Source organism: Mustelus asterias, unplaced genomic scaffold (genome assembly GCF_964213995.1).
Source record: "Mustelus asterias unplaced genomic scaffold, sMusAst1.hap1.1 HAP1_SCAFFOLD_1743, whole genome shotgun sequence".
NCBI classification, from domain to species: Eukaryota; Metazoa; Chordata; class Chondrichthyes; order Carcharhiniformes; family Triakidae; genus Mustelus; species Mustelus asterias.
In genome coordinates this window covers 32902-57349 of record NW_027591688.1, presented here as the reverse complement: position 1 = coordinate 57349, position 24448 = coordinate 32902, and the positions used below count along the sequence as shown (strand labels likewise).

Here is a 24448-nt window from a genome sequence, read left to right as displayed (position 1 = left end):
GAGAGACTGTTGTTTATTTCCGCAGGATCCAAACAGCTATACCTTTTTGATATGTTCCTGGTACGTGAATACTTCCTGCTCAATGTTTACAAACTGATTGGCAACACTCTGGACTTGCTTTCTCAGAAAATGCATCGTCCTGTGGAGGAAGCAGACCTCATTTCAGCAAATTCATTCCACTGTCACACAACTACAGAAAACATCACCGTTAGATTATTACAAGGCTCTTGCAATTACACAGAGAAAGCGACAATGCTCGGGATACACAACCATAGCAGCAATTTGCATTTAGATAGCATTTTCAACATAATAATACACTGCAAGGCATTAGTGCAGTATCACGAGCAGCATGCAGATGATCAAATGCCTATTTATTTATTAGCAACAAGTAAGGCTTACATTAACATTGCAATAGAACATAGAACAGTACAGCACAGAACAGGCCCTTCGGCCCACGATGTTGTGCCGAGCTTTATCTGAAACCAAGATCAAGCTATCCCACTCCCTATCATCCTGGTGTGCTCCATGTGCCTATCCAATAACCGCTTAAATGTGTCTAAAGTGTCTGACTTCACTATCACTGCAGGCAGTCCATTCCACACCCCAACCACTCTCTGTGTAAAGAACCTACCTCTGATATCCTTCCTATATCTCCCACCATGAACCCTATAGTTATGCCCCCTTGTAATAGCTCCATCCACCCGAGGAAATAGTCTTTGAACGTTCACTCTATCTATCCCCTTCATCATTTTATAAACCTGCAATGAAGTTACTGTGAAAATCCCCTAGTCGCCACACTGTTCGGGTACACTGAGGGAGAATTTAGCACGGCCAATGCATGTAACCAGCACATCTTTGGACTGTGGGAGGAAACCGGAGCACCCGGAGGAAACCCACGCAGACATTGGGAGAACGCGCAAACTCCACACAGACAGTGACCCAAGCCAGGAATCGAACCTGGGTCCCTGGCGCTGTGAGGCAGCAGTGCTAACCACTGTGCCACCGTGGGTCAAAGGGGTAGGTTTTAAGGAACAATTTTAAAATCAGGGAGAAGAATCCCTCCTCAAAGGTGCAGAGGAGGTAACTCGGCCTGTGCCGCCAACAACCCCACCCAGGCCCTATCCCCGTAACCTCACGTATTTACCCTGCTAACCCCCCTTGACACTAAGGGGCAATTTAGCATGGCCAATCCACCTAACCAGCACACCTTTGGACTGTGGGAGGAAACTGGAGCTCTTGGAGGAAACCCACGCAGACGCGGGGAGAACGTGCAGACTCCGCACAGTCACCCAAGGCCGGAATTGAACCCGGGTCCCTGGCGCTGTGAGGCGGCAGTGCTAACCACTGTGCCAGCAGCTGGTCTTTTCATATTTGTGATGCTCAGAACTCCATTGCTATACTGACTCGTCGACAGTGAGTGTCAACTGTTGATGTACCTTAGTCACAGACATAGCAATAGGCTCGAGTTGTCAAATGATAATTCCAAAGTGTGCTAAAATTCTCAATCAAATTTTTAAAAAAATCAGAACTCACTTCATCCACTCGCCTGCCACTTCAAGAAACGATTGATAGTTTGCCACACATTCGTCTTTGAACAAGGACATTGCTTTGGACGCATGGAGCCACATCTTTTGCCTAAAATTATAAAATATCATTCTGAGATGTTAACATGTTCGAGGGTGACAAAGTATTGTTGGAAATAATATTTTTAGGGCACTTTAAAGCTCAACTGTGGTATTGTGCAGTTCGGGGACAATGAATGCTGACTGCATTGGTCCTTGCAGTATCAGTAGGTTGGGCGGCACTCAGTCAGATGTTAAATGTGCCATTACACAAAGGGCCAGATTAAAGCTTTCCTTTATACTATCGTACTCTGCTGTAATGGGCATTTAGTGTTTGTGAAGCAAAACAAGGGACATTCAACAGCAATTAAGAGACGAGCGGGGGCAGGACTTGAAGATCAACATACAAGTAGCTATATTGTAAAACATGGCCTTGGATGGGAGACAGGTTGGGGGGGGACTTCTGGACAAGGTGTGTAGCATTTGTTTTTGTGGGTGGTGGTCTTGTTTCAGCTCTTGTGGGAGGTGTCACTGAACAAATTGGTCTCAAATTGTCACTCGGATGCACTTTCTGGTATGTATGCCAGGTCAAATTAATTTAATTAATTTGCACAACTGCAATTTGTACTGCCACACAAAATTAGCATGCCACAATTCCTCACATTAATCTCTCTCAACTCAAAAGTCTTGGAAATATTTTTTCAACATTTACAACCAAGGCTGTCTCAGTGAAAACTTTCAACTGTAGAAATGTTGATGGAGAAGATCCTGAGGGACAGGATTTATGAACATTCAGAGAAGTTTAGTATGCTCAAAAGTAGTCAGTACAGCTTTGTCAAAGGCAAATCGTGCCTTACGAGCCTGGTGGAGTTCTTTGAAAATGTGACTAAACACATTGACGAAGGAAAAGCAGTAGATGTGGTTTACATGGACTTCAGCAAGGCGTTCGATAAGGTCCCCCATGCAAGACTTCTCGAGAAAGTGAGAGGGCATGGGATCCAAGGGGTTGTTGCTTTGTGGATTCAGAACTGGCTTGCTTGCAGAAGGCAGAGTGGTTGTAGACGGGTCTTTTTCTGAATGGAGGTCAGTCACCAGTGGAGTGCCCCAGGGATCTGTTCTGGGACCCTTGCTGTTTGTCATTTTCATAAATGACCTGGATGAGAAAGTGGAGGGATGGGTTGGTAAGTTTGCCGACGACACAAAGGTTGGTGGTGTTGTGGATAGGTTGGAGGGATGTCAGAAGCTGCAGCGTGACATAGATAGGATGCAAGACTGGGCGGAGAAGTGGCAGATGGACTTCAACCCAGATAAATGTGTAGTGCTCCATTTTGGCAGGTCAAATGGGATGAAGGAGTATAATATCAAGGGTAAGACTCTTAGCAGTGTAGAGAATCAGAAGGACCTTGGGGTCCGGGTCCATAGGACTCGCAGGTAGAGGTGGTGGTTAAGAAGGCGTATGGTGTGCTGGCCTTCATCAATTGTGGGATTGAGTTTAGGAGTCGGGAGATAATGTTGCAGCTTTATAAGACCCTCGTCAGACCTCACTTAGAGTACTGTGCTCAGTTCTGGTCGCCTCATTACAGGAGGGATGTGGAAATGATTGAAAGGGTGCAGAGAAGATTTACAAGGATGTTGCCTGGATTGGTTGGCATGCCTTATGAGGATAGGCTGAGGGAGCTCGGTCTTTTCTCCTTGGAGAGACGAAGGATGAGAGGTGACCTGATAGAGGTGTACAAGATGTTGAGAGGTATAGATTGGGTGGATTCTTGGAGGCTTTTTCCCAGGGCTGAAATGGCTACTACGAGAGGACACAGGTTTAAGGTGCTGGGGAGTAGGTACAGAGGAGATGTCAGGGGTAAGTTTTTCACTCAGAGGGTGGTGGGTGAGTGGAATCGGCTGCCGTCAGTGGTGGTGGAGGCAAACTCGATAGGGTCTTTTAAGAGATTTCTGGATGAGTACATGGGACTGAATAGGATTGAGGGTTATAAGTAAGCCTATATATAAGCTAGGTAGGGACATGACCGGCGCAACTTGTGGGCCGAAGGGCCTGTTTGTGCTGTATTTTTTCTATGTTCTATGTTCTATTACTCACACAATATCATGTTACTAAGCTCATACAGCATAATAATGGCATAATTGCTATAACAGCACGCCTATATATGCTGATAATTCAGCTCCCTCATGCTGGTGTACGGGAGGTTGTGGCACCTGCTACAAGATCACCAGCTCTCATTAATGGAAAATAAATATTAAAATAAGAGGAAGAAATAATCGACAGTTATTTAGGTGACTTTCAGGGGGTGATCTTCTAGTTCCTGGGTGCATTATACCATCTGGTTCTATAATCATAGAATCTCTAAAGTACAGAATGAGGCCATTCGGCCTATCGAGTCTGCACCAACCACACTCCTACCCAGGCCCTATTCCCGTAACCCCACGCGTTTACCCTCTAGTCCCCCTGACACTAGGGTCAATTTAGCATGGCACACCTTTCGGACTGTGGGAGGAAACCGGAGCACCCGGAGGAAACCCACGCAGACGCAGGGAGAACTGCAAACTCCACACGGATAGTAACCCGAGGCTGGAATTGAATCTGGGACCCTGGCGCGGTGAGGCAGCAGTGCTAACCATTGTGCCCAAAAATCAAAGTGGAGAACGTGGGCATCGATCACATTCGCGGGTTTCCTCCGGGTGCTCCGGTTTCCTCCCACAGTCCAAAGGTGTGCAGGTTAGGTTGATTGGCCATGCTAAATTAGTGCCATAGAGATTAGCAGGGTAAATATATGGGGTTATGGGAATAAGGGCCTGGGTGGGGTTGTCAGTATGGGCGCGATGGGCCGAATGGCCTCCTTCTGCACTATAGGGATTCTATGATCTACAGATGCCCTCTAGGAACAGAAACCTATAATCCATACCCAGTCTAGCGTGCACGATTCCAATCTCACGCCCAGGTGGCAGACTCTGAAGTGGCCGAGCATGCCACGCAGTTTGGAACAAGGGGGGATGGTCAATGTGATGCTGGCCTTGCCAGTGACGTGCACACCCCATGAATGAATAATGCAAATCTGGCTGCAGTGTCGGGGGCAATCAGGCCAGAGGTGCTGCCGGCCCACAACAGAATAAGTCAATTGTCCATCCAACCATTTCAGTGGTTGGGAAACCGGGATGGCTTCCTTTACTGCATTGGCGATACAATAGACCTGGGAACAGAAACTAGGACCCACAGCAGGATCCGAACAAACACTGTGACCGATACAAAGTCATTGCTAATTATCCTACTGCAATGCTTTTCTTTAAAAAGTCGCTCTCTTGTAAGCTCATTAAGTAGTCTCACAGCACCAGGTTAAAGTCCAACTGGTTTATTTGGAATCACGAGCTTTTGGAAGGCTGCTCCTTCATCAGGTTGAGTGGCTCACCTGAGGAAGGAGCGGCGCTGCGAAAACTCGTGATCCCAAACAAACCTGCTGGACTTTAACCTGAGACTTCTTGCTGTGCCCATCCCAGTCCAATGCCGGCATCTCCACATCATGGCTCTTGTAAGCTGGCAGCAATGATAGTGTTTCCTGTGCAGAGACTGTCCTGCAATCTAACCCCCAGCATAGATGATGTGGTTTCTGAATTGTGTCTTGTGCACACTCTGATAGAAACACTGCCTCTCGCTCATTAACCCAACGTCATTCTGAAGGAAAAACAGAAACTGCTGGGAAATCTCAGCAGCTCTGACAGCATCAGTGGGGAGAGAATCATAGAAACCCTACAGCACAGAAAGAGGCCATTCGGCCCATCGAGTCTGCACCGACCACAATCCCACCCAGGCCCTACCCCCATATCCCTACATATTTACCCACTAATCCCTCTAACCTACGTATCTCAGAACACTAAGGGCAATTTTAGCATAGCCAATCAACCTAACCCGCACATCTTTGGAGTGTGGGAGGAAACCGGAGCACCTGGAGGAAACCCACGCAGACACGAGGAGAATGTGCAAACTCCACACAGACAGTGACCCAAGCCGGGAATCGAACCCAGGTCCCTGGAGCTGTGAAGCAGCAGTGCTAGCCACTGTGCTACCGTGCCGCCACCGAGCCAATGTTTCGAGTCTAGATGACCCTTTGACATTCTGAGGGGCCTGATGGTCATGGGCAGGCTTACACAAGCGCCAAGTAGACACCTTCCCACATTCAGGGGAAGGAGGGACGAATTAAACACTCGTCTTGCGTACCTGGTGACGGGAGGTTTTGTTGGCAGAGAAGGCTGAGGGGGGGGGGGGGGGCGGCGGGGGGGGACCTGCCCGAGGTGTACAAAACTAAGAGGGACTGAGAGTAGAAAGGAAGAAAAAAGCAGATGCTGGAATCCGAAACAAAAAAACAGAAGATGCTGGAAAATCTCAGCAGGTCTGACAGTATCAGCGGAGAGAGAATAGAGCCAACGTTTCGAGAATGGAAGATCTCTGATGAAGGGTCATCCAGGTTGGAAACATTGGTTCTATTCACTCTCCACAGTTGCTGTCAGACCTGCTGAGATTTTGCAGCATTTTCTGTAGATAGGAAAAAACATTTCTCCTGAATAGAGGGGTCAATAACCAGGGGGAATATAGATTTAAGGCACTGGAGATTTAGTGGGGATTTGAGGAAAGGTTTTGTCACCCAGAGGGGGGTGGGAATTTGGAACTCTCTGCCTGAAAGGGTGATAGAGGCAGGAACCCTCACAACATTTGAGAAGCATTTAGATGAGCACTTGAAAAACCGTAGCCTACAAGGCCACGGACCAAGTGCTGGAAAATGGGATTAGGATAAATAGGTTCTTGATGGCCAGCAAGATGGGCTGAACGGCCTCTCTTTGTGCTGTAAAACTCTATCAGCCTGATTTCACGGCCTCAATTGGGTGAGACCGGAAATTCCCGCCCGAGGTCAAAAAAGATTTCCATTGTCGGGGCCTCACCCGCTCCGATTCCGGGCGGGTGAGGTGGTGGAGTTCCGGTTTATGACTCTATAATAAGGACGAAGCAAGTCGGACTCTTGGAAACTGAGGACGTTCATTGCTCCTGGATATTCACTTTTGGGGTGGCACGGTGGCACAGTGGTTAGCACTGCTGCCTCACAGCGCCAGGGACACGGGTTTGATTCCGGCCTCGGGTCACTGTCTGTGTGGAGTTTGCACATTCTCCCTGTGTCTGTGTGGGTTTCCTCCGGGTGCTCCGGTTTCCTCCCACAGTCCAAAGATGTGCGGGTTAAGGTTGATTGACCATGATAAATTAACCCCAGTGTCAGGGGGATTAGCAGGGTAAATACGAGAAGTTCATGTGAATAGGGCCTGGGTGGGATTGTGGTCGGGGCAGGCTTGATGGGCCGAATGGCCTCCTTCTGCACTGTTGGGATTCTATGACTCCTGAAGCTAAAGAAGAGCAGGGAAAAGAGGAATCAAACTTGCGGATGAATAGATGAGTTATTAATCCTGTCTTCAGGCTGGTCTGTGTGAACAAAGAACAAAGAACAATACAGCACAGGAACAGGCCCTTCGGCCCTCCAAGCCCGCGCCGCTCCCCGGTTCTGGCCCGATTGGGCAGGGGACAGTCGGGTGAGGTAGTAGCTAATGGCTGTCGGGAATCTTCACATTTTAACTGTGAGGTTGCAATATTGTCCTGGATCAACCCTGAACTGAAACCAAAAGCAAACTACTGCAGATGCTGGAAGTCTGAAGTGAGAATAGGAAATGCTGGCAAACGCTCAGCAGGTCTGAGTCTTTTTTGTTTTGGTTTAAGGAACACTGATAAGGCTGCTTACACTCCTTACGTGTTTACCATTTGCTTCAATCAGAGGAAGTCTCCCCTTTCCTTTCAGCAGTCTCAGGCGGTTTGACCTTTAAAAACATTACAATCACATTTCTAACCTCACAAGTTTTAGCCAGGGCCTCACTGCCAAAAGATAAGATGCAGCCCGAGCATTCTGAAGCAAAGGCGGGGCTCAAGTTGAGTGGTTGGCGCTGCTGCCTCACAGCGCCAGGGTCCAGGTTCAATGCCAGCCTCAGTGTGTGTGTGTGGAGTCTGCACATTCTCCCCGTGCCTGCGTGGGTTTCCTCCCACAGCCAAAAGGTGTCCGGGTTAGGTTGATTGGCCATGCTAAATTGACCCTAGTGTCGGGGGGGATTAGGAGGGTAAATATGGGGGGTTGCGGGAATAGGGCCCTGGGTGGGATTCTGGTCGGTGCGGACTCGATGGGCCGATTCTGCACTGTAGGGATTCTATGGTAAAGAAATATAACATTTTACTCCAGCTTCAGGACGTTGACTTCGCGAAGTCAGCTCAGCATTGCATCAATCAGTCAGGCACTTTCGCCATTTCTAGATGGCTCTACAGTGGGGGGAGGCGATGGCCTAGTGGTATTATCGGACGATTAATCCAGAAACTCAGCTCATGTTCTGGGGACTCGGGTTCGAATCCCGCCACGGCAGATGGTAAAATTTGAATTCAATGGAAAAAAAAAATCTAAGAATCTACTGATGATCATTGTCGATTGTTGGAAAAACCCATCTGGGTTCACTCATGTCCTTTAGTGAAGGAAATCTGCCGTCCTTACCCGGTCTGGCCTACATGTGACTCCAGAGCCACAGCAATGTGGTTGACTCTCATCTGCTCTCTGACCAAGAGCAACTAGGGATGGGCAATAAATGCTGATGTGGAGATGCCGGCTTTTCTACTGTGGTACCGGGGGAGGCTTGGTTGCTGCTGGTGGTGATGCCGAGTTTCTCAACTTTCCTGTTCTTGGTGTGCATGTAGATGGTGTAGTTCCTTTGTCTCATCTGCTTGGCAGAGTTTCGCAGCTGGTCTGCGTCCTGAACGCAAGTTGAGAATATGGATTCGATCTTGGTTTCCAGGCTGCGGCGTTTGCTGTAGAGCTGGTGTACGAGGTGTTTGAGGAGGGTGAGAGAGGTGCGACGGCAAAGTCTCTCAGCGTAGTCTGTGTTAAAGGTTGACCTGAGTGGGTTCGTGATCCGTAGTCCTTTCGGTATCTTGTCTGCTTTCTTGCATGTTTGTAGAAACTTGATGTCGGTGTCGATATGCGCGATCTTCTTGGAGATCCTCTCCACTTGGAGCCGGCAGTTTGCGGTGTCGATGGTAGTCATGATGTGGAGATGCTGGCCAGCCAGCGACCATGTTCCACAAATGAATAAAGAAAGTGATGACTAGCAGCACTGGCAATATTAAGCGTCAGCCCCTTGAGCAGGAAAAGCACTCCTATTGCTTGCAAATAAGACCATAAGATATGGAGCAGAATTAGGCCATTCGGCCCATCGAGTCTCCTCTGCCATTCAATCACGGCTGATGTGATTCTCATCACCATTCTCTTGCCTTCTCCCCATAACCCTTGGTCCCCTTATTGATCAAGAATCTATCCATCTCATCTTAAGGACACTCAATGACCTGGCCTTCCATAGCCCTCTGTGGCAATGGGTTCCATGATGTGGAGATGCCGGTGTTGGATTGGGGTGGGCACGGTTAGAAGTCTCACAACACCAGGCCAAAGTCCAACAGGTCCACCTGGAATCACGAGCTTTCGGAGTGCCGCTCCCCCCTCACCTGATGAAGGAGCAGCGCTCTGAAAGCTCGTGACCCCAAACAAAATGCACAATGCGATTTGGTAAATCTCTAAATTGTGTCAGTGTGATCATTTGTCAAGTCAAATGAGACACTGCTCTACTACCCCGCCCCTCAAAAAAAAAAGGGGCGGAGTAAACTGATTCACAGGAGGTAGTGTCCTTATATGGGTGACCAGGTTTCTGAGCAGACTGCTCTTCGGTCTTCCGCGATGCTCCACTAATTCAGTTGCTGCGCACACAGCACCAATCGAGAATCCAATCGACGAGCGCACATCCAGAAGCAAGATGGGGAACATTGGAAATTCAGAGACATGCTGCCCGTGATTTTCCAATCTTCACGGTCAAAGGGTGGAAAAAATCGTGGGAACCGTGTACTCTTGACTCTCTTCCCAGATTCCCAACATCCACAGGTGGCTCCTCCTCCTGGCAGCTTGGATTCGGAAAATCAACCCCCTTGTGTGCGTGTGTGTCACCTGATGAAGGAGCAGCGCCCTGAAAGCTCGTGATCCCAAATAAATCTGTTGGACTTTAACCTGGAGTTGTGAAACTTCTTACTGTGCCCACCCCAGTCCAACGCCGGCATCTCCACGTCATGTGTCACACATGGCAGTCAGTTTTTTGAAGATGATGTTAACAGGTGTTTGTAACAAAACAATAGCAAATTGAAAACACAGCTCTTGGGACATGAGCAATAAGAATCAATCCGCCACATACTGAATACTTACTTATCAAATTTGTGAATCTGCTCCTCGTTGTACGGCAGCTCTGAAAGAGAAAGAACATTTGGGATAAACTCAATCAAAACTTCCAAACTTGCTCTCTCATGGTGGCACAGTGATTAGCACTGCTGCCTCACAGCGCCAGGGATCCGGGTTTGATTCCCGGCTTGGGTCACTGTCTGTGTGGAGTTTGCATGTTCTCCCCGTGTCTGCGTGGGTTTCCTCCGGGTGCTCCGGTTTCCTCCCACACTCCAAAGATGTGCGGGTTAGGTTGACTGGCCATGCTAAATTAATTGTAGTGTTAGGGGGATTAGCAGAGTAAATATGTGGTGTTACGGTAACAGGGCCTGGGTGGGATTGTTGTCGGTGCAGACTTGATGGGCTGAATGGCCTCCTTCTGCACTGTAGGGATTCTATGATAATAAAGTAATCGCGCCCAGTGTTTCACTTGGCAATGAGAACGCAACTGGATAACTGCTCAAACTCACTCCAGCGTTATAAGCTGGAAAAAGTCTTAAACTAGATTCTCATTCAGGCAACATCTGGGGAAGAGCTCGATTGAGAAAGTGCTCACTTCTTGCCTCTTCCCACATAAGGGAAGAATCCCGTTAACTCAACATCAAAATTTTTACCACCCATCCCCGCCATGTCCAAGGTCTGGCCGCCGTTACTTTTCCGAGGTAAGGGGTTTAAAGGGATTGCACTCTTCCTCTTAAAGGCATGATTCCGTAAAGGGCCAAACTCTTTAACTTGGAGATCAGGGGTCCGCCTTTGGACTGTGGCTGAGCCACCAGCCTTCACTGACCCGGTTTACAAAGTGTGTCTCCTTACTGTGCAACGCTTTATCCTGTTTGAATTGATGGTAGATCTCAGTTATCAAGTCCAGAAGTACCTGAAGCTTTTCAATACTGAAACAGGAAGAGATATTTTATGTGAAGAGGATTGGCGGCTCCTGCCAAAGGCAACAACAAAAAGAAGCAGGTAACGCGTCAGAAAATTTAAGCTCACTTTCTGTCTTCTGGATGTGTCCCTTTTTCATACGCCCATTGACCAGACAACTGGCTCCCAGGCAAAAAAGCGCCTTCAATGTCCTTCAAGTCACGGTTTATGGATTCCAAAGAATCTGTCAACTACAAAGAAAAAAATGCTTTGAACTTGTATGTATTTCGAATGATCAGGGAGGGTCAATAAAACCTTTTATAATCCATTTCTGAAGGGAAGAAGTGGGAGCATAGCTGCTTCGGGTAAAACTTTGCACCCAGAGCAGACAAAAATCTCCTCTGACCAATAGCGGAAGCGATGGCCTGCCGGTATTATTGCTAGACTATTAGTCCAGAAACTCAGCTAATGTTCTGGGGATCTGGGTTCGAATCCAACCATAGCACATGGTGGAATTTGAATTCAATAAAAAATATCTGGGATTAAGAATCTACGGATGACCATGAAACCCATTGTCGGAAAAACCCATCTGGTTCACTGATGTCCTTTAGGGAAGGAAATCTGCCATCCTTACCTGGTCTGGGCCTACTTGTGACTCCAGAGCCACAGCAATGTGGCTGACTCTCAACTGTTCTCTGACTAAGTGTAACTAGGGATGGGCAATAAATGCTGGCCAGCCAGCGACGCCCATGTCCCACGAATGAATAAAAGAAAAGATATGCCAGCCTTAAAGTTCCAAATGCACTTATAAACTGGGTGGCCTAATGGTTTTGCGAACAGGGCGAGGGGGCAATAACATAAAGGGAGCTACATAGAGAAAGCTCTTGGGAAACATTTATAAAAACAAAAGAACTCAAGACTATTAAATTCAACTTAGTCTGGTCACATCTTAACTGTTGTCATGATGTGGAGCTGCCGGCGTTGGACTGGGGTCAACACAGTAAGGGTTTTAACACCAGGTTAAAGTCCAACAGGTTTATTTGGTAGCAAATACCATTAGCTTTCGGAGCACTGCTCCGCTCCGAAAGCTAATGGTATTTGCTACCAAATAAACCTGTTGGACTTTAACCTGGTGTTGTTAAAACCCTTACTGTGTTCACATCTTAACTGCCAAGCGTTAAGAGTGAAAATGGCCGGTTATTGGATTTTCAGAAAATAATCTACTCACACGCAGAAGCTTGTTGTGAATTTCTGGAATTTCGTCCAGTTCTGAGGGTAGTGTGTTTGTCTGCAGCAAGCTGTTGTATCTGAAAAGACGCACAATCAAAAAGAAACGTTAGCACAGGAGATTTAATAGAGATGTTCAAAATCATGAGGGTTTCTGGACAGAGTAGATCAGGAGAAACCGTTCCCACTCGTAAAAGGATCAAGAACAAGAGGATGCGGATTTAAAGTGATTTGCAAAAGAAGCAAACGTGACGTGAGAAAGAAACTTTTACACGCGGCAAGTGGTCCGGGTCTGGAATGCACTGCCTGGAAGTGTGGTGGAGACAGGTTCAATCGAGGCATTAGATGATTCATAGAATCCCTACAGTGCAGAAGGAGGCCACTTGGCTCATCAGCTCTGCACCGACCACCCAAACCCTATTCCCGTAATCCCACATATTTACACTGTTAATCCCTTGACACTCAGGGGCATGGCCACTCAACCTAACCCCGCACGAGTGTGTGAGGAGACCGCAGCATCCGGAGGAAACCCACGCAGACACTGGGAGAACGTGCAGACTCCACACAGGTAGTGACCCGAGGCCGGAATTGAACCCGGGTCTCCAGCGCTGTGAGGCAGCAGTGCTAACCACTGCGCCACCATGCCGCCCCAATAGAAACAATGTGTGCAGGGGTATGGGGGAAATGGCAGTAAGTCATGAAGCTCGTTTGGAGAGCCGGTGAAGACGTGATGGGTCAAATGGCCCCCTAATACGCCATAACTATTCTCTCTCAATCAGCGGTGTTAAAATTGTGTTCGAGAAAGAGAGAATCTTGATAAGTATTCCATCGGCAGCTTGAGCAGGTTTGAACTTAAAGCCAGAATTTCAAACTCTGATCCATTCATTTAGCAATAGCTAGTTTAGAAAACGATACGTTTTAGTTTCCTGCTATAAAAAAAAACAAACATTTGCATTTGGAATACTGCATCCAGTTCTGGTCGCCACACGACCAGAAGGACGTGGAGGCTTTGGAGAGAGTGGAGAGGAGGTTTACCAGGATGTTGCCTGGTATGGAGGGGCTTAGTTATGAGGAGAGATTGGGTAAACTGGGGTTGTTCTCACTGGAAAGACGGAGGATGAGGGGTGACCTAATAGAGGTATATAAAATTATGAAAGGCATAGATAGGGTGAACAGTGGGAAGCTTTTTCCCAGGTCGGTGGTGACATTCACGAGGGGTCATAGGTTCAAGATGAGGGGGGGAGGTTTAACACGGATATCAGAAGGACGTATTTTACACAGAGGGTGGTGGGGGCCTGGAATGTGCTGCCGGGCAAGGTGGTGGAGGCGGACACACTGGGATCGTTTAAGACTTATCTAGATAGCCACATGAACGGAGTGGGAATGGAGGGATACAAAAGAATGGTCTAGTTTGGACCAGGGAGCGGCGCGGGCTTGGAGGGCCGAAGGGCCTGTTCCTGTGCTGTATTGTTCTTTGTTCTTTATTGACAATCTTCCCTACAAGATAGTCTAAATTTCACAATGTTTTAAAAACAGTTTTACTTCTCATCAAAGAGAATATTAGACAAATAATTCACATATCTGGGTTGCATTCACATTGAAGTCAGAAGACACAGTGCAGTCAAATCTCACAAACTCGAGATGTCTGGCTGGAAAGAGTGTTTGAATTGTGTAGCGCCTAAACATAGATTCATGATAAAAAGTAACATCCAAAAGGCAATAGTTTAGTTAAAGCTCACAGGAAATGATGCAGACAATGTATTTTTTTAAAATGTCAAACATACTTGGCCCAATTTTAAAACCTAAGTTGGCAATTTTTCTTAATCGAAAAAAAACCCTTTAAATTTACATCTACCAGGAAACTGGGTGAAACAACAGGCTAGACTCAGCCTTTTACCTGGTCTTGGCATGATGCCACAGTGGTTAGCACTGCTGCCTCACAGCGCCAGGGACCTGGGTTCAATCCCAGTCTCGGGTCACTGTCTGCACATTCTTCCCGTGTCTGCGCAGGTTAGGTGGATTGGCCATGCTAAATTGCCCCTTAGTCAGGGGGATTAACAGGGTGAATACAGAGGGTTACGGGGATGGGGCCCGGGTGGGGCTGTCGTTGGTGCAGGCTCGATGGGCTGAATGGCCTCCTTCTGCCCTGTAGGGATTCTATGATTGGTTTCAAAGACTTCTCTGCTGATTTGAAGGGTCCGAAATGGAATGGGATCATGCGACACCAAATAAAGAGAATGTGGGTGATTACGAAGGTGATGCTGATACTCACAGATTCCTGGCTCTCTCGACTGTAGCCACGCAGAAGTTTAGCTTCAGAATCACTTCTGTCTTCTTGTGCAAAATTTCGCGAAAACTCTCCTGGATGATTTGACTAGTGGAGTGAATGCACGGGTTAGAATTCAACTGAGGCAGACACACAACAAACACACACAACAAAGAAACACACACACAACAAACACACACACAACAAACACACACACACACAACAAACAAACACACACACACAACGCGGAGGGGGCGGGAGGAGGCGGAGGGGGCGGGAGGGGGCGGAGGGGGCGGGAGGGGGCGGAGGGGGCGGGAGGGGGCGGAGGGGGCGGGAGGGGGCGGAGGGGGCGGAGGGGGCGGGAGGGGGCGGAGGGGGCGGGAGGGGGCGGAGGGGGCGGGAGGGGGCGGAGGGGGCGGAGGGGGAAGGAGGGGGCGGAGGGGGTGGGAGGGGGCGGAGGGGGCGGGAGGGGGTGGAGGCGGCGGAGGGGGCGGGAGGCGGCGGAGGGGGCGGGAGGCGGCGGAGGGGGCGGGAGGCGGCGGAGGGGGCGGGAGGCGGCGGAGGGGGCGGGAGGCGGCGGAGGGGGCGGGAGGCGGCGGAGGGGGCGGGAGGCGGCGGAGGGGGCGGGAGGCGGCGGAGGGGGCGGGAGGCGGCGGAGGGGGCGGGAGGCGGCGGAGGGGGCGGGAGGCGGCGGAGGGGGCGGGAGGCGGCGGAGGGGGCGGGAGGCGGCGGAGGGGGCGGGAGGCGGCGGAGGGGGCGGGAGGCGGCGGAGGGGGCGGGAGGCGACGGAGGGGGCGGGAGGCGGCGGAGGGGGCGGGAGGCGGCGGAGGGGGCGGGAGGCGGCGGAGGGGGCGGGAGGCGGCGGAGGGGGCGGGAGGCGGCGGAGGGGGCGGGAGGCGGCGGAGGGGGCGGGAGGAGGCGGAGGGGGCGGGAGGAGGCGGAGGGGGCAGGAGGAGGCGGAGGGGGCAGGAGGAGGCGGAGGGGGCAGGAGGAGGCGGAGGGGGCAGGAGGAGGCGGAGGGGGCAGGAGGAGGCGGAGGGGGCAGGAGGAGGCGGAAGGGGCAGGAGGAGGCGGAGGGGGCAGGCGGAGGCGGAGGGGGCAGGAGGAGGCGGAGGGGGCAGGAGGCGGCGGAGGGGGCAGGAGGAGGCGGAGGGGGCAGGAGGAGGCGGAGGGGGCAGGAGGAGGCGGAGGGGGCAGGAGGAGGCGGAGGGGGCAGGAGGCGGCGGAGGGGGCAGGAGGAGGCGGAGGGGGCAGGAGGAGGCGGAGGGGGCAGGAGGAGGCGGAGGGGGCAGGAGGCGGCGGAGGGGGCAGGAGGAGGCGGAGGGGGCAGGAGGAGGCGGAGGGGGCAGGAGGAGGCGGAGGGGCAGGAGGAGGCGGAGGGGGCAGGAGGAGGCGGAGGGGGCAGGAGGAGGCGGAGGGGGCAGGAGGAGGCGGAGGGGGCAGGAGGAGGCGGAGGGGGCAGGAGGCGGCGGAGGGGGCAGGAGGAGGCGGAGGGGGCAGGAGGAGGCGGAGGGGGCAGGAGGAGGCGCAGGGGGCAGGAGGAGGCGGAGGGGGCAGGAGGAGGCGGAGGGGGCAGGAGGAGGCGGAGGGGGCAGGAGGAGGCGGAGGGGGCAGGAGGAGGCGGAGGGGGCAGGAGGAGGCGGAGGGGGCAGGAGGAGGCGGAGGGGGCAGGAGGAGGCGGAGGGGGCAGGAGGAGGCGGAGGGGGCAGGAGGAGGCGGAGGGGGCAGGAGGAGGCGGAGGGGGCAGGAGGAGGCGGAGGGGGCAGGAGGAGGCGGAGGGGGCAGGAGGAGGCGGAGGGGGCAGGAGGAGGCGGAGGGGGCGGAGGGGGCAGGAGGAGACGGAGGGGGCAGGAGGAGACGGAGGGGGCAGGAGGAGGCGGAGGGGGCAGGAGGAGGTAGGAGGAGGCGGAGGGGGCAGGAGGAGGCAGGGGGAGGCGGAGGGGGCAGGAGGCGGCGCAAGGGGCGGAGGCGGCGGAGGGGGCGGGAGGCGGCGGAGGGGGCGGGAGGCGGCGGAGGGGGCGGGAGGCGGCGGAGGGGGCGGGAGGCGGCGGAGGGGGCGGGAGGCGGCGGAGGGGGCGGGAGGCGGCGGGAGGCGGCGGAGGGGGCGGGAGGCGGCGGAGGGGGCGGGAGGCGGCGGAGGGGGCGGGAGGCGGCGGAGGGGGCTGGAGGCGGCGGAGGGGGCGGGAGGCGGCGGAGGGGGCGGGAGGAGGCGGAGGGGGCGGGAGGAGGCGGAGGGGGCGGGAGGAGGCGGAGGGGGCAGGAGGAGGCGGAGGGGGCAGGAGGAGGCGGAGGGGGCAGGAGGAGGCGGAGGGGGCAGGAGGAGGCGGAGGGGGCAGGAGGAGGCGGAGGGGGCAGGAGGAGGCGGAGGGGGCAGGAGGAGGCGGAGGGGGCAGGAGGAGGCGGAGGGGGCAGGAGGAGACGGAGGGGGCAGGAGGAGGCGGAGGGGGCAGGAGGAGGTAGGAGGAGGCGGAGGGGGCAGGGGGAGGCGGAGGGGGCAGGGGGAGGCGGAGGGGGCAGGAGGCGGCGGAGGGGGCAGGAGGCGGCGGAGGGGGCAGGAGGCGGCGGAGGGGGCAGGAGGAGGCGGAGGGGGCAGGAGGAGGCGGAGGGGGCAGGAGGAGGCGGAGGGGGCAGGAGGCGGCGGAGGGGGCAGGAGGCGGCGGAGGGGGCAGGAGGCGGCGGAGGGGGCAGGAGGCGGCGGAGGGGGCAGGAGGCGGCGGAGGGGGCAGGAGGAGGCGGAGGGGGCAGGAGGAGGCGGAGGGGGCAGGAGGAGGCGGAGGGGGCAGGAGGAGGCGGAGGGGGCAGGAGGAGGCGGAGGGGGCAGGAGGAGGCGGAGGGGGCAGGAGGAGGCGGAGGGGGCAGGAGGAGGCGGAGGGGGCAGGAGGAGGCGGAGGGGGCAGGAGGAGGCGGAGGGGGCAGGAGGAGGCGGAGGGGGCAGGAGGCGGCGGAGGGGGCAGGAGGAGGCGGAGGGGGCAGGAGGAGGCGGAGGGGGCAGGAGGAGGCGGAGGGGGCAGGAGGAGGCGGAGGGGGCAGGAGGAGGCGGAGGGGGCAGGAGGAGGCGGAGGGGGCAGGAGGAGGCGGAGGGGGCAGGAGGAGGCGGAGGGGGCAGGAGGAGGCGGAGGGGGCAGGAGGAGGCGGAGGGGGCAGGAGGAGGCGGAGGGGGCAGGAGGCGGCGGAGGGGGCAGGAGGAGGCGGAGGGGGCAGGAGGAGGCGGAGGGGGCAGGAGGAGGCGGAGGGGGCAGGAGGAGGCGGAGGGGGCAGGAGGAGGCGGAAGGGGCAGGAGGAGGCGGAGGGGGCAGGAGGAGGCGGAGGGGGCAGGAGGAGGCGGAGGGGGCAGGAGGAGGCGGAGGGGGCAGGAGGAGGCGGAGGGGGCAGGAGGAGGCGGAGGGGGCGGAGGGGGCAGGAGGAGACGGAGGGGGCAGGAGGAGACGGAGGGGGCAGGAGGAGGCGGAGGGGGCAGGAGGAGGTAGGAGGAGGCGGAGGGGGCAGGAGGAGGCAGGGGAGGCGGAGGGGGCAGGAGGCGGCGCAAGGGGCGGAGGCGGCGGAGGGGGCAGGAGGCGGCGGAGGGGGCGGGAGGCGGCGGAGGGGGCGGGAGGCGGCGGAGGGGGCGGGAGGCGGCGGAGGGGGCGGGAGGCGGCGGAGGGGGCAGGAGGCGGCGGAGGGGGCAGGAGGCGGCGGAGGGGGCAGGAGGCGGCGGAGGGGGCAGGAGGAGGCGGAGGGGGCAGGAGGAGGCGGAGGGGGCAGGAGGAGGCGGAGGGGGCAGGAGGAGGCGGAGGGGGCAGGAGGAGGCGGAGGGGGCAGGAGGAGGCGGAGGGGGCAGGAGGAGGCGGAGGGGGCAGGAGGCGGCGGAGGGGGCAGGAGGAGGCGGAGGGGGCAGGAGGAGGCGGAGGGGGCAGGAGGAGGCGGAGGGGGCAGGAGGAGGCGGAGGGGGCAGGAGGAGGCGGAGGGGGCAGGAGGAGGCGGAGGGGGCAGGAGGAGGCGGAGGGGGCAGGAGGAGGCGGAGGGGGCAGGAGGAGGCGGAGGGGGCAGGAGGAGGCGGAGGGGGCAGGAGGAGGCGGAGGGGGCAGGAGGAGGCGGAGGGGGCAGGAGGAGGCGGAGGGGGCAGGAGGAGGCGGAGGGGGCAGGAGGAGGCGGAGGGGGCAGGAGGAGGCGGAGGGGGCAGGAGGAGGCGGAGGGGGCAGGAGGAGGCGGAGGGGGCAGGAGGAGGCGGAGGGGGCAGGAGGAGGCGGAGGGGGCAGGAGGAGGCGGAGGGGGCAGGAGGAGGCGGAGGGGGCAGGAGGAGGCGGAGGGGGCAGGAGGAGGCGGAGGGGGCAGGAGGAGGCGGAGGGGGCAGGAGGAGGCGGAGGGGGCAGGAGGAGGCGGAGGGGGCAGGAGGCGGCGGAGGGGGCAGGAGGAGGCGGAGGGGGCAGGAGGAGGCGGAGGGGGCAGGAGGAGGCGGAGGGGGCAGGAGGAGGCGGAGGGGGCAGGAGGAGGCGGAGGGGGCAGGAGGAGGCGGAGGGGGCAGGAGGAGGCGGAGGGGGCAGGAGGAGGCGGAGGGGGCAGGAGGAGGCGGAGGGGGCAGGAGGAGGCGGAGGGGGCAGGAGGAGGCGGAGGGGGCGGAGGGGGCAGGAGGAGACGGAGGGGGCAGGAGGAGACGGAGGGGGCAGGAGGAGGCGGAGGGGGCAGGAGGAGGTAGGAGGAGGCGGAGGGGGCAGGAGGAGGCAGGGGGAGGCGGAGGGGGCAGGAGGCGGCGCAAGGGGCGGAGGCGGCGGAGGGGGCAGGAGGCGGCGGAGGGGGCGGGAGGCGGCGGAGGGGGCGGGAGGCGGCGGAGGGGGCGGGAGGCGGCGGAGGGGGCGGGAGGCGGCGGAGGGGGCGGGAGGCGGCGGAGGGGGCGGGAGGCGGCGGAGGGGGCGGGAGGCGGCGGAGGGGGCGGGAGGAGGCGGAGGGGGCAGGAGGAGGCGGAGGGGGCGGGAGGAGGCGGAGGGGGCGGGAGGAGGCGGAGGGGGCGGGAGGAGGCGGAGGGGGCAGGAGGAGGCGGAGGGGGCAGGAGGAGGCGGAGGGGGCAGGAGGAGGCGGAGGGGGCAGGAGGAGGCGGAGGGGGCAGGAGGAGGCGGAGGGGGCAGGAGGAGGCGGAGGGGGCAGGAGGAGGCGGAGGGGGCAGGAGGAGGCGGAGGGGGCAGGAGGAGGCGGAGGGGGCGGAGGGGGCAGGAGGAGACGGAGGGGGCAGGAGGAGGCGGAGGGGGCAGGAGGAGGCGGAGGGGGCAGGAAGAGGCGGAGGGGGCAGGAGGAGGCGGAGGGGGCAGGAGGAGGCGGAGGCGGAGGGGGCAGGAGGAGGCGGATGGGGCAGGAGGTGGCGGAGGGGGCAGGAGGAGGCGGAGGGGGCAGGAAGAGGCGGAGGGGGCAGGAGGAGGCGGAGGCGGAGGGGGCAGGAGGAGGCGGATGGGGCAGGAGGTGGCGGAGGGGGCAGGAGGAGGCGGAGGGGGCAGGAGGAGGCGGAGGGGGCAGGAGGAGGCGGAGGGGGCAGGAGGAGGCGGATGGGGCAGGAGGTGGCGGAGGGGGCAGGAGGAGGCGGAGGGGGCAGGAGGAGGCGGAGGGGGCAGGAGGAGGCGGAGGGGGCAGGAGGAGGCGGAGGGGGCAGGAGGAGGCGGAGGGGGCAGGAGGAGGCGGAGGGGGCAGGAGGAGGCGGAGGGGGCAGGAGGAGGCGGAGGGGGCAGGAGGAGGCGGAGGGGGCAGGAGGAGGCGGAGGGGGCAGGAGGAGGCGGAGGGGGCAGGAGGAGGCGGAGGGGGCAGGAGGAGGCGGAGGGGGCGGAGGGGGCAGGAGGAGACGGAGGGGGCAGGAGGAGGCGGAGGGGGCAGGAGGAGGTAGGAGGAGGCGGAGGGGGCAGGAGGAGGCAGGGGGAGGCGGAGGGGGCAGGGGGAGGCGGAGGGGGCAGGAGGCGGCGGAGGGGGCAGGAGGCGGCGGAGGGGGCAGGAGGCGGCGGAGGGGGCAGGAGGAGGCGGAGGGGGCAGGAGGAGGCGGTGGGGGCAGGAGGAGGCGGAGGGGGCAGGAGGCGGCGGAGGGGGCAGGAGGCGGCGGAGGGGGCAGGAGGCGGCGGAGGGGGCAGGAGGCGGCGGAGGGGGCAGGAGGCGGCGGAGGGGGCAGGAGGCGGCGGAGGGGGCAGGAGGCGGCGGAGGGGGCAGGAGGAGGCGGAGGGGGCAGGAGGAGGCGGAGGGGGCAGGAGGAGGCGGAGGGGGCAGGAGGAGGCGGAGGGGGCAGGAGGAGGCGGAGGGGGCAGGAGGAGGCGGAGGGGGCAGGAGGCGGCGGAGGGGGCAGGAGGCGGCGGAGGGGGCAGGAGGAGGCGGAGGGGGCAGGAGGAGGCGGAGGGGGCAGGAGGAGGCGGAGGGGGCAGGAGGAGGCGGAGGGGGCAGGAGGAGGCGGAGGGGGCAGGAGGAGGCGGAGGGGGCAGGAGGAGGCGGAGGGGGCAGGAGGAGGCGGAGGGGGCAGGAGGAGGCGGAGGGGGCAGGAGGAGGCGGAGGGGGCAGGAGGAGGCGGAGGGGGCAGGAGGAGGCGGAGGGGGCAGGAGGAGGCGGAGGGGGCAGGAGGAGGCGGAGGGGGCAGGAGGAGGCGGAGGGGGCAGGAGGAGGCGGAGGGGGCAGGAGGAGGCGGAGGGGGCAGGAGGAGGCGGAGGGGGCAGGAGGAGGCGGAGGGGGCAGGAGGAGGCGGAGGGGGCAGGAGGAGGCGGAGGGGGCAGGAGGCGGCGGAGGGGGCAGGAGGAGGCGGAGGGGGCAGGAGGAGGCGGAGGGGGCAGGAGGAGGCGGAGGGGGCAGGAGGAGGCGGAGGGGGCAGGAGGAGGCGGAGGGGGCAGGAGGAGGCGGAGGGGGCAGGAGGAGGCGGAGGGGGCAGGAGGAGGCGGAGGGGGCAGGAGGAGGCGGAGGGGGCAGGAGGAGGCGGAGGGGGCAGGAGGAGGCGGAGGGGGCAGGAGGAGGCGGAGGGGGCGGAGGGGGCAGGAGGAGACGGAGGGGGCAGGAGGAGGTAGGAGGAGGCGGAGGGGGCAGGAGGAGGCAGGGGGAGGCGGAGGGGGCAGGAGGCGGCGCAAGGGGCGGAGGCGGCGGAGGGGGCAGGAGGAGGTAGGAGGAGGCGGAGGGGGCAGGAGGAGGCAGGGGGAGGCGGAGGGGGCAGGAGGAGGCAGGGGGAGGCGGAGGGGGCAGGAGGCGGCGCAGGGGGCGGAGGCGGCAGGAGTCGGCGGGGGCTGGAGGCGGCGGAGGGGGCAGGAGGAGGCGGAGGGGGCAGGAGGCGGCGGAGGGGGCAGGAGGAGGCGGAGGGGGCTGGGGGCGGCGGAGGGGGCAGGAGGCGGCGGAGGGGGCAGGAGGCGGCGGGGGCAGGAGGAGGCGGAGGGGGCAGGAGGAGGCGGAGGGGGCTGGAGGCGGCGGAGGGGGCAGGAGGCGGCGGAGGGGGCAGGAGGCGGCGCAGGGGGCAGGAGGAGGCGGAGGGGGCAGGAGGAGGCGGAGGAGGCAGGAGGAGGCGGAGGGGGCAGGAGGCGGCGGAGGGGGCAGGAGGAGGCGGAGGGGGCAGGAGGAGGCGGAGGGGGCAGGAGGAGGCGGAGGGGGCAGGAGGAGGCGGAGGGGGCAGGAGGCGGCGCAGGGGGCAGGAGGAGGCGGAGGGGGCAGGAGGAGGCGGAGGGGGCGGAGGCGGCGGAGGGGGCGGAGGCGGCGGAGGGGGCGGGAGGCGGAGGGGGCGGGAGGCGGCGGAGGGGGCGGGAAGAGGCGGAGGGGGCAGGAGGCGGCGGAGGGGGCAGGAGGAGGCGGAGGGAGCAGGAGGCGGCGGAGGGGGCAGGAGGCGGCGGAGGGGGCAGGAGGCGGCGGAGGGGGCAGGAGGAGGCGGAGGCGGCGCAGGGGGCGGAGGCGGCGGAGGGGGCGGAGGCGGCGGAGGCGGCGGAGGGGGCGGAGGCGGCGGAGGCGGCGGAGGGGGCGGAGGCGGCGGAGGCGGCGGAGGGGGCAGGAGGCGGCGGAGGGGGCGGAGGCGGCGGAGGGGGCAGGAGGCGGCGGAGGGGGCAGGAGGAGGCGGAGGGGGCAGGAGGCGGCGGAGGGGGCAGGAGGCGGCGGAGGGGGCGGAGGCGGCGGAGGGGACAGGAGGCGGCGGAGGGGGCAGGAGGCGGCGGAGGGGGCAGGAGGAGGCGGAGGGGGCAGGAGGAGACGGAGGGGGCAGGAGGAGGCGGAGGGGGCAGGAGGAGGTAGGAGGAGGCGGAGGGGGCAGGAGGAGGCAGGGGGAGGCGGAGGGGGCAGGGGGAGGCGGAGGGGGCAGGAGGAGGCGGAGGGGGCAGGAGGCGGCGGAGGGGGCAGGAGGCGGCGGAGGGGGCAGGAGGAGGCGGAGGGGGCAGGAGGAGGCGGAGGGGGCAGGAGGAGGCGGAGGGGGCAGGAGGCGGCGGAGGGGGCAGGAGGCGGCGGAGGGGGCAGGAGGCGGCGGAGGGGGCAGGAGGCGGCGGAGGGGGCAGGAGGCGGCGGAGGGGGCAGGAGGCGGCGGAGGGGGCAGGAGGCGGCGGAGGGGGCAGGAGGCGGCGGAGGGGGCAGGAGGAGGCGGAGGGGGCAGGAGGAGGCGGAGGGGGCAGGAGGAGGCGGAGGGGGCAGGAGGAGGCGGAGGGGGCAGGAGGAGGCGGAGGGGGCAGGAGGAGGCGGAGGGGGCAGGAGGCGGCGGAGGGGGCAGGAGGAGGCGGAGGGGGCAGGAGGAGGCGGAGGGGGCAGGAGGAGGCGGAGGGGGCAGGAGGAGGCGGAGGGGGCAGGAGGAGGCGGAGGGGGCAGGAGGAGGCGGAGGGGGCAGGAGGAGGCGGAGGGGGCAGGAGGAGGCGGAGGGGGCAGGAGGAGGCGGAGGGGGCAGGAGGAGGCGGAGGGGGCAGGAGGAGGCGGAGGGGGCAGGAGGAGGCGGAGGGGGCAGGAGGAGGCGGAGGGGGCAGGAGGAGGCGGAGGGGGCAGGAGGAGGCGGAGGGGGCAGGAGGAGGCGGAGGGGGCAGGAGGAGGCGGAGGGGGCAGGAGGAGGCGGAGGGGGCAGGAGGAGGCGGAGGGGGCAGGAGGAGGCGGAGGGGGCAGGAGGAGGCGGAGGGGGCAGGAGGAGGCGGAGGGGGCAGGAGGAGGCGGAGGGGGCAGGAGGCGGCGGAGGGGGCAGGAGGCGGCGGAGGGGGCAGGAGGAGGCGGAGGGGGCAGGAGGAGGCGGAGGGGGCAGGAGGAGGCGGAGGGGGCAGGAGGAGGCGGAGGGGGCAGGAGGAGGCGGAGGGGGCAGGAGGAGGCGGAGGGGGCAGGAGGAGGCGGAGGGGGCAGGAGGAGGCGGAGGGGGCAGGAGGAGGCGGAGGGGGCAGGAGGAGGCGGAGGGGGCAGGAGGAGGCGGAGGGGGCAGGAGGAGGCGGAGGGGGCGGAGGGGGCAGGAGGAGACGGAGGGGGCAGGAGGAGGCGGAGGGGGCAGGAGGAGGCGGAGGGGGCGGAGGGGGCAGGAGGAGACGGAGGGGGCAGGAGGAGGCGGAGGGGGCAGGAGGAGGCGGAGGGGGCGGAGGGGGCAGGAGGAGACTGAGGGGGCAGGAGGAGGCGGAGGGGGCAGGAGGAGGTAGGAGGAGGCGGAGGGGGCAGGAGGAGGCAGGGGGAGGCGGAGGGGGCAGGAGGAGGCAGGGGGAGGCGGAGGGGGCGGAGGCGGCAGGAGTCGGCGGGGGCAGGAGGAGGCGCAGGGGGCAGGAGGAGGCGGAGGGGGCAGGAGGAGGCGGAGGGGGCAGGAGGAGGCGCAGGGGGCAGGAGGCGGCGGGGGCTGGAGGCGGCGGAGGGGGCAGGAGGCGGCGGAGGGGGCAGGAGGAGGCGGAGGGGGCAGGAGGAGGCGGAGGGGGCAGGAGGAGGCGGAGGGGGCAGGAGGAGGCGGAGGGGGCAGGAGGAGGCGGAGGGGGCAGGAGGAGGCGGACGGGGCAGGAGGCGGCGGAGGGGGCAGGAGGCGGCGCACGGGGCAGGAGGAGGCGGAGGGGGCAGGAGGAGGCGGAGGGGGCAGGAGGAGGCGGAGGGGGCAGGAGGCGGCGGAGGGGGCAGGAGGCGGCGGAGGGGGCAGGAGGCGGCGGAGGGGGCAGGAGGAGGCGGAGGGGGCAGGAGGAGGCGGAGGGGGCAGGAGGAGGCGGAGGGGGCAGGAGGAGGCGGAGGGGGCAGGAGGAGGCGGAGGGGGCAGGAGGAGGCGGAGGGGGCAGGAGGAGGCGGAGGGGGCAGGAGGAGGCGGAGGGGGCAGG

The 24448-nt window shown here is 61.1% G+C and overlaps 1 protein-coding gene across 1 annotated transcript in view; it reads right to left on the bottom strand.

Annotated features, from left to right (window-relative positions):
* Positions 1-24448, bottom strand: part of tbk1 (TANK-binding kinase 1) — a 63479-nt gene that overhangs the window by 10694 nt on the left and 28337 nt on the right. The window contains exons 11-17 of the mRNA XM_078206733.1: positions 14256-14357; positions 11985-12063; positions 10886-11007; positions 10709-10785; positions 9884-9923; positions 1534-1635; positions 43-139 (exon numbers count right to left, since the gene is read on the bottom strand). Of these exons, the coding sequence (XP_078062859.1) occupies positions 43-139; positions 1534-1635; positions 9884-9923; positions 10709-10785; positions 10886-11007; positions 11985-12063; positions 14256-14357 (619 nt within the window). The remainder of the gene's footprint in view (positions 1-42; positions 140-1533; positions 1636-9883; positions 9924-10708; positions 10786-10885; positions 11008-11984; positions 12064-14255; positions 14358-24448) is intronic.